Source organism: Halyomorpha halys, unplaced genomic scaffold, assembly GCF_000696795.3.
Source record: "Halyomorpha halys isolate HHAL.00 unplaced genomic scaffold, Hhal_1.1 Scaffold410.1, whole genome shotgun sequence".
NCBI lineage: Eukaryota > Metazoa > Arthropoda > Insecta > Hemiptera > Pentatomidae > Halyomorpha > Halyomorpha halys.
In genome coordinates, this window is record NW_027111460.1 from 349,551 (window position 1) to 367,160 (window position 17,610).

Consider the following 17,610-nt stretch of genomic DNA (forward strand, 5'->3'; position numbering starts at 1 on the left):
ATATATAAAAATCAGTGTTCACACTAAGCTAATACCTGCGGTGTTTTTGAATATTCTTCAATTCTTTCCACAGCCACAATGTTAGCTTCAACTTCCGCTGCCATGACAACTAACATTTGTAACATCATTGTAACCTGGCAACATATATTAAACATTAGACATCAGATAGACGAAATAATAAAGAAACAACCAATAATAAATTTGATACCTGCATTGTGTAAGTAATTGAAAGACCAACAATTCCTGGACTCAAGTAATCCTTACTGATTATAGCAAAAAGTGTTGCCAAAAAAACAATGAAACCACCAATCAATTGTAATCTTATACCAAGCCACCTAAAATAAACATAATAGACCAAATGTATAATTTTATTATACTACTTTTTAAGGAGAAAATAATAAAAAATATATTATATTTGTAATTACTTACCGACCAGCAATTAAACTGGCATAAGAGTATGACTGGTTTATGTCCACTTTTAGTTCAGATTCTTTGATGAATCTCTTCTGAGCACTATAAGCCCTTATCACAGAAGAACCTGCATTTAAGGATTTTTTTTTTTATTTACAATTAAAACCTATCTTAATTTGAAATTAAATGAATGTTTAATAATGGCTTTAGTGGTATAAATAGTTTTGAGTATAAAAAAATAGGTCTTATTTTCTAATTTATGTAGAACTAGAGCCACATTTCCTCAGATCCTAACATCAATATTCACAAACTAGTATGTTCCAGGAAGACAATCATGGTGTAAATATGACTTTTATTGGCTATTCAATTCAATTTAAATTATTTTCATTATAAAAATAAAATAAAAATAGGTTAAAACGTAGGTAGTTGATGATAAAAATCCATAGAAATAGTGCTACATAACCAACAATTTAAATTTAATTAATTTTCATTGTGTGCATATATTTACCAGATTTTGTTCTTCATATTCATCACTCATTTTTATTTATATAATTCAATTTTTTATTTCTTTAATAATGTATTACTACTTAGTACTCCATTCTTAATACATAATATTAAAGAATTTTATGAATAACTAAGGGAGAAAAAAGGAAAAATAGATAAATCTGCTTCGAACAGGAAATGCCCAGACCACATGATCTTTCCTGATCACATGACTGCTTCGTATATTTTGGTAAGCTGCTGTACTCTTTACAGGAACAAAATTTATATTTGTGATTCCAGTCTCGAGAAACAATAAAATAAGAACTTTTAAAGCAGCAGTAATATAAAATAATTTTTTTTTGTTAAACCTGATCGTGCAGGCCAAGTTATATTAATTTGTAAATAGTATTAGTGTTTACTTTAGTTACATTTATTTTTATTTGTATTATTTTCTTAGGAATTTTTATTTATTTAGTAAGAAGCATATGTATAATATTTTATATTTGTATCATAATAATTAAGTGAGAGAAACTGTTGCTAAGGTTGTATTAGTTTGACCTGCAGTTTAAATACATCTTGATTATTAATTTTGATCATTACAACAACCAGACCCTCCTACATATTCACTGTTGATTTTGCTAAATATATAATACAGACCACTGTGTTTATGAATACAATTGAAGTAATTAATTTAATTAAGGGTTTGAATACTAAATGCATTAAAGAGCCAGTAAAGACTTTTTAAATTTGTTTCTTTCATTTCTTATTTCGTTTTGCTGATTTATTTTTGTCTATAAGGTCTTTTATTGTGACATATATTCATTATTTTGTTTTATTTCATGTTTATTTTTTTTTATTGTTTGCCTCACCAAATATGTTTATGTTTAAGTTAGTTTGCTTTTTGTTCTATAAAGCTTCCCTTTAAAAATATTAAGTCGATTGAGGTGGCTTTAACACTAACTTGTTAAGAAGCCTCTTGATTACCCACTAAAAATAAACTCCCAATATCGTTAAACAGCTGTACTATCATCAATCGTTATAGTCCAGAAAATAAAGAATTACCAGTTACAGTCTCGCTAAAATGTGAATAAATTGGAGATCTCGTTATAGATTCAATTCTTCTCAGTTGTTGTGAAGTAGCAATATAACATTTCTGCAAATAATAATAAATTAGTTTAAAAAGCTATTAGTCTTGAAAATATTGAATTATATATATTTCTCTTACCTGTATCCAAAAGTAAAGAGCTGAAATAGGGATTACTGCTATTAAAAATGTAGGTGTGGTGTAGCCAATAATAAATAATGTTCCTAATACCTGTAATCAAAAATATTGTATCAAGTCAAAGAACTAAACTTATTGAAATAAAGAGATTTAACTTGTTGCCATTTTAGATTACAAGTAAAATTACAAAATAATGAACAAATAGCAACATGAGAGACACAGGATATAGTAAAACTTCTTATGAAAGTACATTAAGGTTGGATGATACAGTTTGTTACACACTAAAGTGACCACTGGAAAGGGGTAATTTAAAACTTCAAATTATCTTATTAAAAGTACCAACAATCTTATCAAATACAATTAAAACTTTAAAATCTTAATTCATTCAGATTTAATTTTTAAAAAATGGATTCTTTATTTTAGAAAGGTCATAAGTTCAAACATAATATATTTTTGAAAGGAATATGGTCCGGGTGCGGTCAAGAAAAACTCAAATAGTAGAAATATACTAATTTAATGAGCCAACGTTGATTTTTTTTTTTTTTTTTTTTTTATTTTTTAGTTTTGACTGCCGTCAAAATAGCCCTGAAGAAGCCCTGCAACGTGGGGCAAAACGTTGGCTCATTAAATTAGTATATTTCTACTATTTGAGTTTTTCTTGACCGCACCCGGACCATATTCCTTTCATCTTTACACACGGTCAATCAATAATCTTCCAATAATATATTTTTTATTTATTTAATACCAGATCGGTCTAGTGGGCCTTACATAATTGATATAACCATTGTTTTTTTTGACAACTGATTATGGGGGAGGAGGGTATAGTCTCATACAAAAGACACTCCTAACTATATACAACGTTTTAATTAGTTTAGTTCAAAGACAAGTTCAAATATTCAATTTTTTTTGCAAAATCAGTACTCTGAGGGTAGAACAAAATTGTTTTAGAATTTTAAGAGTTTCATAATAGAAATAATTTTGGGAATTTTGAAGAGTTTAAATTATAGTGTTGAGGCAGTTTTTTTGGACCGCTCAAGACCTGTTTTTTTTGCCCTCAAACCCTTTCAAAAATAACCGATTCAATAAACAGTTTGTGAACAAGTTTTTTTCTACGCAAGGAATATTTGAAGGTAAGAACAGAGAAAAATTGAAACATGAAATAGCAATATTTTTCTTTCAACTAATAAAATAATACAATTGAACATTACCGGTGCCACGAATGAAAAACAATTCTTAAAGGTAAAAGGCATGTTATTATCCAAAACATCTATCTCCTTGGAAAAACGATTCAGAATTCTTCCTTGTGGTGTGGTATCGAAGAATGACATCGGAGAATGCATAATATTCGTCAATAACATCGAATGCAACAATGAACCAGCATTTACTGCACCAATATACCAGGTCAATGAAGAAATGAAGTTGGCAAAAGCTGGAAATATTAAGTAAATTCATTAATAGAATAATAATAATAATTATAATTTATTAATTATTATATATAAATAAGCCTGTGTTTTAAGACAGACTTTACTCCATCCAATAGACTAATGGTTCCTAACACTTAGGATTCAAGGAACCACAAAACCTGCAATTGAACTATACATGGTCCCCCCACACTACCAATTTATGACAAAGAGTGTCTGTGGGGACTGGTTGGGAACCACTGCTATTGACTAACGGCTCTAGTTCTAAGCCGAGTGAGGTAAGTAAAATAAATTCAAATTGTAATCAAACTATTTAATAATCCAACGGTTTGACCCACATTGCAGGGCTTCATCAGGGCTAAAAATAAAATAAAATCACCAAACTGTTTGTATCATTTTTGGCCCTGATGACGCCTTGCAATGTGGGTCAAACCGTTGGATTATTAAATAGTTTTATTAATATGAGGAGAAGATGGTTGGGAGTACGGTCAAAATGAAACACAGATAAGTTGATGTAACTTATTTAATTGTGCCAACGTTTTGGCTAGAGTTTCTAGCCTTCATCAGGGCTGTTAGCTAAAAAACCAAACGCCAAATCTAGTTAAATTTTTTTAATTTTTTTTTTTGTTTTTCTTTGACTGGACTTTGTCAACCAACACCATACTCCTTTTATTATTAAATTTTCTGAATTTTATCTTGTCTTTCATTATTTCAATTGCATATCTTTTATTCAACTCTTACTATAAAAATCATTATTAATATTACAAAATATAATTTCTGGTCCTCCATGTTTAATAGAATAAGCTAACTAATTTGTGTATAACTGAATAAAAGTATTACTGAGGTTGATTTCTCTCCCTCTCCCCCTCCAAAGTAATCAAATAACAAAACAATAAAAACCACAAAATGGGAACCATAGAAATAATTAATTAATAAAATTTATATATTTACTTTGTCCAATGCCTAGCAATCCATATAATTCCAGATACATGTTCCTTTTTTCTATATTTTGAGTACCATTTATAACCATGTCCGGGTCATCTGACCATTTAGATAATAATATGTTCGATCCGATTCCAAGTGCCTGATTGACTGCTGTAAGGCCAATAGTGGTCACCCACATAAATGTTCCAACAGCTCTCAAATAATTGGCATAAACCCTCCATGGAATCTGAGAAAAGGAAAACGAAAAATTAAATTAATACTTATAATTTTCAAACATGTATATGTTCAGAAATGTAAAAGTAAATCTGATTAAAAGCCTAATAATTAAATTTATGAAATTGGTGATTGTGAAGTAAAGAGACTCTTAAACTATGATTTTTAGTAAAAGGTATAGATAGCATTTATAATTTAAATTTAATTTCCCATAGTGAGACCAATTAACTGATTAACTAATTATTTTGTCAAAACATTAACTTTTTTAATGTTAACATTGGTTTTTTTATTTGTTATAAATAACATTTTTTAATTATGACCGTGGATGATGTACAAGGAGAAGATGGTCGGGGATGCGGTCAAAACAAAACACAAATAAGTTGGTATAACCTATTTAATTGTGCCAATGTTTCGGCTAGAGTTTCTAGCCTTCTTCAGGGCTGTTAGCTAGAAAAGGCTAAAAGAGGCGTTTGATTTTCAAGCTAACAGCCCTGAAGGAGCCTAGAAACTCTAGCTGAAATGTTGGCACAATTAATTAGGTTACACCAACTTATTTGTGTTTTATTTTGACCGTACCCCCAACCATCTTCTCCTCGTAACATTTTTTTATTGACGATTCCTGAATTTATATAAAACGCTAATTTGTTGATTCATGTTTAGCATATAAAATTGTAAGTCTTAATTGTACAATCCTAAATAATTCTTGGCCTTCTTATTTGATGCATTCCAAGTTTTACTTATATATAATACAAATTAAAACTTTAATATAACTTAAAATTAAAGAAAATTTTGAAACTTTCAGAAAGAGCGACAAATATCAGGTTAACAATTTTTCTTTTCTTTCTTTTTTTTTCCTCTCGAACATCCTCTGCAATTCCCTTCCCTCTAATACCATCTTTCTTTTGAAATAATAAAGGTCTTAGTCTATAACCTTCTTTTAAGATCCAGTGAATTCTAACAAACAAGGAATATTTTTGGAATAGATTTAGCTTTAATTTAAATGATGTAAGATGATCCTCATTGTTCTCTTAGGATTTAATCTTTATTTACTGGCAGATTTTTTTATTTCCGTCAGTACGATTATGTTTATGGTTATTAATTTTTTTTATATATTGGTTATTATTTTTATTTTGATCAGCAGTTATTCTTTTAAATTTTTATTATTAGTGGTGATAGTAGCAAAATAATTTTTTTCTAATACAATATAAAAATTGTTTACCCTTCCAACTTCAGCTTTCTCTTCATCTATTAATTTTTTAGGTACTGCTTTATCAGCAGCAATTTTCTCAGAAAGCTGTGAAAGTCTCCTCCTTAAATGTGAAAATTAATAAACAAACTTTTAGAACAACTAATAATAGATATATATTCTAAGAATAATGGTTTAAAGTTGAAATAAAGAAATATTAAATATATCAGTAAATTATTACTTTTTCAATGAAGATAAGGATGTACTTGAGCTGTAGATGGATTTTTGATTGCTGATTTGTCGATGAAATTCCGGGTTGGTGTTTATGATTTCTTCCACAATAGTTTCATCCAGCACTGTCAACAGAATGAAAATTTAAAAATAGCCATAGTAAATAATAAATTCAGATTCTGAAATATGCCATTAAGACTTTTTATAATTATAAGATACCGTCTAGTTCCTCTTTGTCAATCTCATGTAAATGTGATATAAGGAATTCACTGAATGCTCCTTTTGTAGCAAGTAGCTCACGGTAAGTTCCTACTTCTGATACTGAACCATCTTTGAGTACAACAATCATGTCTGTTTCTGGTAGGAATGTAATACTGTGAGTAACAAGAAGTCTCGTCTGCAAAACACAGAAATGAGGGATTTTTCCTTAAACTAAAAATATATTTATTTAGTTACCATATAAATAAATTTTTTTGTTAAAAGATATCTATAAATTCAAAGAAGCAAGATAGCTGAGTAGCCGCAGAAAGTGCTGGCTTTCAACACCAAATAAATCTGGTTTGCATTCTATTCTATTTATGCACTAAATTTTCATTTACTAAGGCCCGTAGCCTTTTTCATGGTGGGAACTATAAGGATAGACTAATTGATGGATCTAGATAAAAAGTATAATTAAGTATATTATATTATATGTTACCTTATTTCTAAGTACTCCATTTGGACCAATGGCATTTTCAAATATATGTTTCCCAACATGGCTGTCAACTGCACTTAGAGGATCATCTAAGAAGTAGACATCGCAGTCAGCGTAAACAGCTCTGGCAAGGCTGATTCTTTGCTTCTGACCACCACTCACGTTTATACCCTAAATATATTTATTAAAAATTAATAAAAATAAAAAAGTCTATGTTTAATAATTTGAATGTAAAATATGAAAACTGATAAAATTGTGTAATTTAGAAGAAAAGGACTTACTTTTTCACCGATTTCAGTTTGGTCCCCGCCAGGAAGCATCTCTAAATCTTTTTTCAATGCGCATGCATTAATAACTTTATGATACTTTTTGCTGTCTAGAGTCTTTCCAAATAATATATTGTCCTGAAGGGTACAGTTCTGTATCCAGGCTAATTGAGGAACATATGCTATACTTCCCTACAAAAATAATTTAAAAATTAATTGTTTAAAAAAAATAAGATTATTGTATAAATATGTTAAATAAAATGATTATTATATCAAAATGAAAAAAATTAACCAAATAAAAATATCTAATACCGATTCTTCTGTTACTCTTCAGCTCTTTTAAGCATAGAACTCACCTTGCCTCGACTCAATTCTTCAGCACCTTTCAGCATAGAACTCACCTTGCCTCAACTCAATTCTTCAGCACCTTTCAGCATAGAACTCACCTTGCCTCGACTCAATTCTTCAGCACCTTTCAGCATAGAACTCACCTTGCCTCGACTCAATTCTTCAGCACCTTTCAGCATAGAACTCACTTTCCCTCATTCCAATTCTTCCATTCATCTCAATCTATGAACAGAAATTTCTTTTGGTCCATAGTCTTTTCATGTGCCTATCTTTTCAATATATCCATTAAATGCAAATTGGGACCTGCCATTAGATTCTCTTCCTTCTGGTCTTATTTCCATAAATCACTTTACTTTTATTTTCTCAGGCATTCAACATTTATTTCCTAATCACTATATTTAGTTGAAACTCCTCAGTTGTATTCCTAATGGATGGAACCCTCAAATTATTTCTAATGATTTTATGCTGGACGTCCTTCTTGTTTTCTCAACTAATCCCTTGAGGAATCTCATTTCAGTAGATATGTGTCCTTTAAATATGTTTATCAAGGATAGTCAAATGTTCAGCTCTGCAAATGAAAACCTTAAGGAACTTTTTTAATACTTCTTTCTCGGATATTTCTTTTCTACCAACTATAGTATTGCAAATTTGGAAGAAAACACCATTAGCTTTGCTCACTTGTTTTCCAATCTCCGGATCAATCCTGCCATCCCTATTTACCAGAGTGCCAAGTTATTGGTAGTGTTATGTATTGAGAATACTGGAATGAGAAAGAATTTAGTTTAACCAAGGAGAGGTGTAGCCTTGAATATTTTGCATTGTGTATATTTTCCTAGTAATTTATCTGTTTAGTTAATAATTTAGTCTACCTTCCATTAATCCTTTGATGTTATTGCTGCATATTTATGTTTAACATTTAACTCCCCACCTATACTCAATTCAGTTTTAATCTGGCCTTCTCCCAACTGTAAGACTGAGCATAACTCTCACTAGTACAGTACTGACGTGACTTTTTTTTTTTTCATTTGAGCATTTTGCTCACCTAGATATTTCTTGTGTTTCTTCTTTTAAATCATGAGTGGAGACAAGAAGATTTTAGATCTTTTAAGAAATATGTATTTTTAAGCCGTTGATGGGAGAGCTACAATTTACTTTTTCAATTTAAAATTGGATCTCCAATACAACATAAATGTTCTTCAAGAGGAAATGGCCACAATAAGCATGAAAATTAACCCGGAAAAGACCAAATGTATGAGGAGAGGAAAGAAACCACAGAGAATAATGAGGGTGATCAGAGCAAATAAAGAAAAAACTAGAGTAGATAGATAATTTCAAATATCTAGGTGTTTATCTCAATGAAGGCGGTTGAGAGATTTAAGACATTGTAACTCCAGAAGTGGAGACCGCCACTTGAAGGAAGCCTGTCAACACCTCCAGATATGTTTTAATAATGAATACTATACTGTAATTTTGAATGGTAATTCCCAAAAAGAATAGATAATAATACATATCATACATAAATTAAATATGTAAAAGAAATAAATGTGGTTATTGGAACCCTCACCTGCCTTAGAGCAGCAGTTTAGCCAACAACATAGTTGTAATAAACCACACTCATCCCATTACATGTAAATAAAAAATTAATACCATGCTATTAACAAATATGAAAAACTGAGCTTGATTGGGATCAAGTTTCGATTTCCCATCACTGTTCTAGGGATTCTTCATAAACAGATTTTGAAAATTTCATCCATAAATGCTGCAATAAGAAGTGAGCTTAGACTTTTCTCCTGTTTCACTTCTTTTATAAAATAAATAGCTGTGGTTCTTTCACATTCAAGCAGATTACTTCAATAGGATCCTGATACAATGATTCTATCACTAATATGATCATATTGGGGACCGTTTTAATAAAAATAATCTTTTAAAGAAAATTCAGAGTATGAAAACTTACCCTTGTATTAACTCTTCCTGAAATTTTACACATTTCTCCGAGAAAGGCTGATATCAAAGAGGACTTGCCACAACCGACGGCACCAACTACAGCGACGAGAGAGCCTGGTTTTATTTTCAGATCAAGGTTACGAAGTGTTGGTGTCTCTTCACCTCCCCAAGAGAATGTACACTTTTCCATTACCAAAGGTTCATCTAAAAAAATATATAAATAAAATGAAAGTAGTAAAGATAATTAAAAATAATTCTTAAATAAGGTACTTAAACCCAAAATTGTGTCAAATAAGTTCTTTAAACTTTTTTATCAATAATTTGTAGCATGTGATCGTCAATAAACAATAAAAAAAAAAAAAAGATAAATAGTAAATCCAGTATAGTGCAGTGAAAAGCAATAGAAGTCCCATTATAATATAATAGAACTATAATTCTATGTAAGGGAGAGCAGTGGCACAGTGGTAAGTCACTAGGCTACTAACTCCAAGGACCAGGGTTTGAATCTAGCAGTGGTAGATAACTATTTTCTGTTTCACTGAACCCTGGAGCCCTCCCGAGATCCACCCAGCATCTTAAAGTGGGTAACGTTAATTGGGGAAAAATCTGGCCGTTGAATGTGATCTTGAAAAAATCACCTTGTAGGTACAAAAAACAGTGCTTCCTTACAAAGTACTGAACCCATGACCCTCATGGGTCCATAAGGGTTCACATTATTATTATAAGTCTATGTAATAGAACTAAGTTGATATAGATCTAATATAATTGAAAAGAAAAAAGTGAAAATTTTCACACATTGTTTTTAAGTGAGACTTGAAAGAAGATAATTTTTATTTTGATTCACTAAAAAAATATGGAAAAAAAAGCTTCTTAAATTGTACAATTTTAACAATTGTTAACAATAAAAATAAATCTTTTGTAAAAATGTATATATTGTATATATAAAAGCCTTGAGAGAAATGACCTCAGTAAGTAAACAACAACAAATAAAGATAATTTAAAAAAATTATCGGATACTGGAAGATTGCTGGTTGACCGTATGTATCAATAAATGGAATTTGGTCAGGGTGCGGTCAAATTAAACTCAAATAGTAATATTTGTACTATTTTTATTTGAGCCAACGTTTCGGCCCATGTTGCAGGACTTTGTCAGGGCTGTTTTGACAGAAGTCAAAGTCAGGGTCAAACCACAATATTACTATTTGAGTTTAATTTGACCGCACCCGGGCCAAATTCCATTTATTAAAATAATTATCACAAGCACTTTCAGTTATATATTTGAAAATAGATTTTAATACTGTGACTAGAGAGAAGATAAAAATAGAATAGGCTAGAATATAAATAATAATATTGTGATAAGTTTTTATTGTGATCATATATTTTTAATATTAAAAAAAAATATGGAATTACTGTTATTCAGAAGGTTTTTTTTGCGGATATTTAATAATAAATAAATAAATCAACTAAAGGTAGTCAAGATAATTACAAATAATTCTCAAGTAAGCATTTTAAGTTCAAAATTGTGCCAAATGAGTTATTTATAACACTTTAATCTTGATTTTTCCCCAACGTATAATATATACTAATTAATTTATAATATATTTCAAATTATTTTTTATTGGTTAATGGAGGCCAATGTATCTGAGTGGCAAAATTTTTGAATCAGTTAACCATAAATCTCCAAATTAACACTAATAGTAAATTTAATGTCTTCTGCTTTAGCCAAAAAATTAAAATAATTCAAAAACATTGTTGGTAACTTACCTTCTTTAGTATCATGAGTAATCATATTCAAGTCCAAATCATCATTATTTAAAAATTTGTTTATTCTTTTTATTGATACTGCTGCCTGAAAAAAACAAATAAAAAACATTAATCAAGTACATGGTTTGTTTGTTAGTTTTGAAAGGGCGTTTAATAGCCTGTTCTTCAACGCCCGTTGGTTTTTGATTTTGGTAAGGCCTAATTGTTCCACAGAATCATACCTTTGGTATGATGTGCGGATCCGCAACAGTGGGACTCATTTCCGTGTGATTTGAAATATTATCTAGCTAGGCAATTATAATTTGTTTAATAATCGTAACAATAGTGGAAAGGATTGGGAAAGGATGATGGAAAGCAGATAAGTAACTATTCTAATTTTGAAAATAAGGCAAGATAAATATATAATCATAATAATTAAAGGCTGATTATCAAGTTAGTCTTATGGATGAATTTAATGACTCTTTCCAATACAAATTTGTCGTTTCTCAACGCCATTGGAAAATTTTTTGGTATCTCTAACTGGTTCAGAGTTAATTTGTAATGATTACATTCTTCAAAGATGCGTTTGGTGGTTAGATTACTAAGTAGTTATCAAGTACATGGTTCAGTATACCTTCCCCACTATTTCTATCTAAATACTTTATTTCCTTATTCTCGTATATTTTATTTTCTGAAAATTGCATTTCTTGGAATTTATCCTTTTCCTACAGACTTCTATTGGGCACAGATTTACCTGTATTTCAATGTTAATTTGGCAATTATGAATAAAATCTATGGGACGAGCCATTTTTGAAATATAGAGATATTTAAGAAATTACTTTTTTACACAGTAAGTATAAATAATGGATAATGTTTGATAAAATTGATGTAAGTTTGTTATTATACTGATTCCCAACTTTTATCCAAATTTGGATCAAATCTAACGACCTGTTTAAAAATATAATCGAATCTTTGACACCAATACTACCAATCCCTCTCTACATACTTTTGTCCAGCGACGCCCATTCAAACCTAAATCTACCAGATCAATCTTTAGTCAAGACTATCTATATTTCACTCTATTTCTTGGATATTTACCCATCAGTTCAGTTTTTATTAACATTTGAGGAATCTATTCATTAATAAGCCCTACAATGTTACACGTCTATCTTGTTCTCCACGATGCTATAATCTGAATTATATTTACTGGGTGCAGTTCCCTCTATTCAGCGTTGTGCAGCCTTCTAAATTCTATTAACTCATCCTTTTTCAATCCAAATACTTTAAGTAATATATTATTTTCTAAAGCCTTCCACAGGTCTTACAAGAATACACTGAAGTGGAGGCTGGAGAGAAGTGACATCATTTACAGCCCTAAATATATAGGATCCTTTCTGGGACAAACTTACATTATTCAAATTTCTGTCCTTTATTTTTAGTGAAATCTCAGGAAACACAAATTGTAAGAAATAAATAATCTCAGATTCTTAATTAGAGTTTTAAAATCTAATGAAAATTTTTAAAAATTTAATTGAATATTTGTTGTCTATTAAAGAAAGAAAAACTTAATTACCTGAATCACACTGGAAAGTACCATCGGAACCATCATTAGAGGACCTTGCATGATGTTAAAAAGAGAAATCGAAACAAAAACTTTTGCAGAGTCAAGAATGTTTCTTTCATCAAGCAGAACGTATGCAGAAAATGTCAATATCGAAACCTAAAAAAAAAAAATTAGATTATTAATTAACTTAGGAGAGAAGACATTTTTTTTTAGATTTATTTAAATAATGAAAATAACTAACCATAAAAGGAGCACATGCCCAAACAAATGCAGAAGCTGATCTGAGATATGCAGATTTTTTCAGAATCTTTGTTTCTTTGTTCCTGATTTTTAAAACTCGATCCATGAAACTTGACTCCCAAGCGTATAATTTCAGTACCTAAAAGAACCGAATAACATTCATTATTATGAATATAGGTAAGGAATTGGGAGTTACACTTAAGAAATTTAATATATAAAAGAAAAAAATACTACTTCAAGAAGGAGATTCAAATATTATGTATTAAGTTACCTCTTCCCATTTAACCTAAATGTTTCAAAAGTGATATAAGAACATCACTCAGGGTTTTAGTGGGGTGGGTTGGTTGGGAAGGATTGCCTTCTAATATTTTTTCTGTAAAGATCTCTTGTGAGATTGTGACATGTCCAACATCGACCAACATACTTGTTGTAAATGTCTGTTTCAAGATAAAAGATAGCGCCGGAAATGAAATGATAACAAATTTTTGAACATTTGATAATCTCACCAATCGAAAGAAACACAATTGGTAGTAGAATTATTGATGCAGTATTTGTAAGACATATTGGAAACATTCAACACAATTTTTTTATGTATAAAAAGTGGTAACTATTGAAAAAACGGCATGAATATGACACTCCCGTCCATGTGGTAGCCTTACTTATCTTACCTTTAAAACAGACACTGGTAGCGAGTATATTGGTTGATGTACGGCATGTCACAATCTCACAAGATAAGATCATAACAAAAGATATTAGAAGAAAATCTTAGAAGGCATTCCTTCCCAGCAAACCCGCTCCACTATAACCCCTCTTCCCCCTTTTTTTTCATACCCTTCATTAAAAATAATAACATTATTAGTTCATACATACATAATACAAGAAATGTATTATGTATACTTTTGTGCATTTTCTCCCTTTGATTGCCCTGCGGCAAAACACTATAACCCCAAATTGGTGACATTCCTATATCAGTTTTGAAACATTAGTATAAAGCGGGAAGAGGAGACATAGGATAGTTAGATCGAGCAATAGTTAAAAAAGTGACTAAAATTGAAAAAAAAAAAAAGATGAACATTAAAAAACAGGATTGTCTTTTAATATTTTTTGTTTAGTAATTCCATCTTGTGACATGTCATACATCGGCCAACATACTCATTGTGTCTGTTTCAAAGGTAAAACAAGCAAGGCTACTATTGAAGGTGGGAGTGATGGGCTCCAAATATTATATCTTAAGTTTTTTTTTCTATTTTAAGTAAATATTTCAAAAGTAATACAAGACTGTTATTATTATTATAATTTTTTTTGCTAGTTTGTCATTTTATATTCATCCATATAAAAAACATTTAAAGTATTTTCACTAAATGCATTTATAATAAATACTGCAAACCTTCATTCCTGAAAGTACTTCATTTATCATTTTGACTCTCTCATCTTTGTTTTTCATTTGCTTTCGCTGAAGAATTTTCGTTTTATTTACAAGAAATGAATTTACAGGAATCATAATGACCATAACACCTAAACCGGCGATGACACAGGGGCCTGAAACAGAATACATTAATTGTTAAACAATAAAACTAACTGAACCCTTACTTATAATGATATCGTTAATTAGAATAGATAGCTTATAAAAATGAGTGAAGACTTTGATGACAGCAGCTATTGGCCTCCTTTTTGGTTATTACGTTCTTGATTTGATATCAACTAATCCAATATCTAGACAAATTTTGCTTAAGAAAAAAGCTAAAAAGATTTGTTTAAGAAAAAGAAGAAAAAACATTTTCACTACTGGAGGAAAATTTAAAAGTTGTTGAGGGAGAGAGAAAAATGCTTGTAACAGAAATGAATCAATGCAAAAACTACATTTAATAGACAAATTTTCAATATCTTAGAATATGATAAATGAAAGTTCTCCTGGCATCAAAACATGACTTGATAACTTAGAAAAAGTTGTAGAGGATCATATAATACATGATAGTTTAAATGAGCCAAGAAGGCTGTGAAAGTGAGCTTGGAGAGACAAAGAGAAAAACGACCCTATTGGGAAACAATGGATTCTTAGTTTGGTAACCAAAGGAGAAGGTTCCTCAGAACAGATATAAAGGGCCGTCCATAGCTCCAGTAATTTAGGTGTAGGTCTTTGCTACCTGAGAACTTTAGTGGCGCCGGTTTGAATCCGGCCAGCCTGGGATAATGACTTTTTTGATCGAGTGGCGGTCCCACAAAACGAAAAACTTGACCACCCACCATGGTTAGAATAGATTGGTCACCAGGGATAACACCCCTCCGCATGTCAAAAAGAAGGATGCTATGAAAAAACTAACAAAAAAAAATTTAGCATAGGTATGGGATTGAAGTAAATTCCCAATGCTGAAGAGGCATCCAGGGAGACTGTGAGAGTTTTATATTTATGAAAGGGAAAATAGTGTTGCCAGGGATAAGTGAAGTGTTAGTTTACATCCCTGATATAAAAAACATTGCTAAAGAGAATCTACTGCGAGTAATTGTAATAGTTGCTAAAGCAGAGTTTATTTAATTTAGTAATCCACGATAAACTAGGGATTGTTCCCAATAGTTAACTTAATCCTCAATAGAATTGAAAACCATAATATTTTAATCTTATATTTATCATTAATATCTGATCTATATTTTTATGTAAATAAATGTTTGTCTAAGAATTCCCAAATCACACATTTATTATAATACAGTGCATTTCGGCATTTACTTTGCACTGTTTTTTCTACATTACCAACCAATTTAAGTATAATTGTGCCAACATTTGTATTTGTTTTTATCTTGATAAGGGTTCTGCCATATCTTTTTAGCCCGTCAAATTCTGGGAAAAAAACTTTAGGGAACCTTTGATGTAGATGATCGATCCATAAATGAAAAGCTCTTCAGAAAACGGGAAATTTTCACAACCGAGAATTCCTTCTCAAAAGCTCTGAGACATAAATGATATATAAATTTGCAATGTATCATATTTAAATATATATAATAAAAATATATTATACATAACTCATATTTAAAATTATAAATAATATAACAATTAATAAACTTTTAGACTTCATAATTAAACATTTGACATGAGGCTGTCAGCTGACAAGAATAAAACAGACCTACTATTTCAAATTCTAAACATTTTCTTTTGCAAAAGTTGGAGAGAAATAAAAAATGTAACAATATATCTATTTTCTGACGTCTTGTTCGAAATTGATTGCATTATTCAAAATATCTATGTAGTCCCAACACTATATAGTATTTTAGATGTCCAACATTATAGCCAACCTGGATATCATCAAGGACAATTTTAACAACAATTTCACAGCCTCACATTAACTATTAAAAATTTGCAAGCTATTCTGCCCAGGTCTCATATAATACAGTCAAATTAACCTAACTTTGTCACTTTTTTATTTGAATAGAAATTCTTGTAATTTCAAATTATATTACATTACTACCTCTAACTTATTAACAACAATAATTAATATAATTATGTAGAAAATGGTCGTGGTATGGTCAGAAGAAAACAAACAATAGTTAAAAACTATTTATTTGCCGATGTTTTGCTCCACATGCTTTATCATGGCTAAAAAGCTGTTTCGATATCTATTTACTGGAACAGATCCTGATTTGTTTTTTACTCATTTTCTATTATTATTATTAATTTTATTTATTTTCTTTCTTGACATTTATTTAATCTCAACTCGCTTTCTTATTTTCCTTCTTTTAGTGTGTAAAACTTTGTTTTCAGCTTTTCTATTTTTACATGTAATTATCATCTCCTGTTCATTTTTAACCTAATATTTTATGCAATATCTGTTTTTTTTTTTTTTGTATAATATATATTGTAATATGCTCTTTTTTAGTAAGTAGTATATTTTGATGTATAAAGGGTTTTTGATATGTTTTATTTTATGTATCATTTTAATATTGTTCATTTGTTCTGTTTATCCAAAAAGCAAGCTAACTAATTTTCATTGTCCATAATAAATTTGTGATTCAAAACAAAACCAAAATGGCGGTACGTATTCTTCAGTCAACAAGTCCGTTGAATCAAGGCCATGTTGAACAGTCTTCACAGAATCACTCTTCCCATCATTATTGAAAAAATTTAAGAAAATATAGAAGTCAAGAAATAGTGCTAAAGAATAATATTCAGAAAGTAAATCATTTGCGAAAATCCCTAACTGTTGTGCGACAATCGATGTTAACATGTAACATCGAGGCAGGTTTTGGTTTTGGAGATTCATTCGTTGTTTGGGCGCGCATGTGAAAGGATGTTTCCAAGATGAGGAGGTCCTCATCAATTTCTGTCCAGCAAGAGTGGACAGTTTGAAAAAGGAAGACAACCAAGAAGAAAATTACTTTTAGTTTGGATTGCCTGGTGAGAGGACATCCGTCGGCTGGAAGTGGGAAAGTTTGGAAGCCATTTTGAGTAGAACATAGCATTATAGAAAAGAAGATTGTGAACTGGGTTAGTTTTGTTATACTAAAAATATATACATGTATAAAATAGATATTAATTTAATTAAGTGTAGTTATAGTAAGTGTCTGTTTCTGATTGCCTAGCAACTTGCTCTGAGATTAAGAGTCTTTTATATTATAAAATAAAATAAAATTCTATTATCATTTAGTATTAGAGTTTTTAAATTTAAACCCTAGCTATCTCCTTTATATTTGAATTTAGTTTAAAAACGAT

General features: G+C 30.1%; 1 protein-coding gene across 1 annotated transcript in view; it reads right to left on the reverse strand.

Moving 5' to 3' along the window:
* LOC106682387 (multidrug resistance-associated protein 1) overlaps positions 1–17,610 on the reverse strand; it is a 73,123-nt gene that overhangs the window by 11,761 nt on the left and 43,752 nt on the right. The window contains exons 11-27 of the mRNA XM_014423201.3: positions 14,299–14,450; positions 12,913–13,050; positions 12,681–12,827; positions 11,129–11,213; positions 9,375–9,568; positions 7,088–7,264; positions 6,810–6,977; positions 6,332–6,509; positions 6,123–6,237; positions 5,915–6,005; positions 4,489–4,708; positions 3,325–3,545; positions 2,120–2,209; positions 1,957–2,047; positions 430–538; positions 209–335; positions 36–134 (exon numbers count right to left, since the gene is read on the reverse strand). Of these exons, the coding sequence (XP_014278687.1) occupies positions 36–134; positions 209–335; positions 430–538; positions 1,957–2,047; positions 2,120–2,209; positions 3,325–3,545; positions 4,489–4,708; positions 5,915–6,005; positions 6,123–6,237; positions 6,332–6,509; positions 6,810–6,977; positions 7,088–7,264; positions 9,375–9,568; positions 11,129–11,213; positions 12,681–12,827; positions 12,913–13,050; positions 14,299–14,450 (2,402 nt within the window). The remainder of the gene's footprint in view (positions 1–35; positions 135–208; positions 336–429; positions 539–1,956; positions 2,048–2,119; positions 2,210–3,324; positions 3,546–4,488; positions 4,709–5,914; positions 6,006–6,122; positions 6,238–6,331; positions 6,510–6,809; positions 6,978–7,087; positions 7,265–9,374; positions 9,569–11,128; positions 11,214–12,680; positions 12,828–12,912; positions 13,051–14,298; positions 14,451–17,610) is intronic.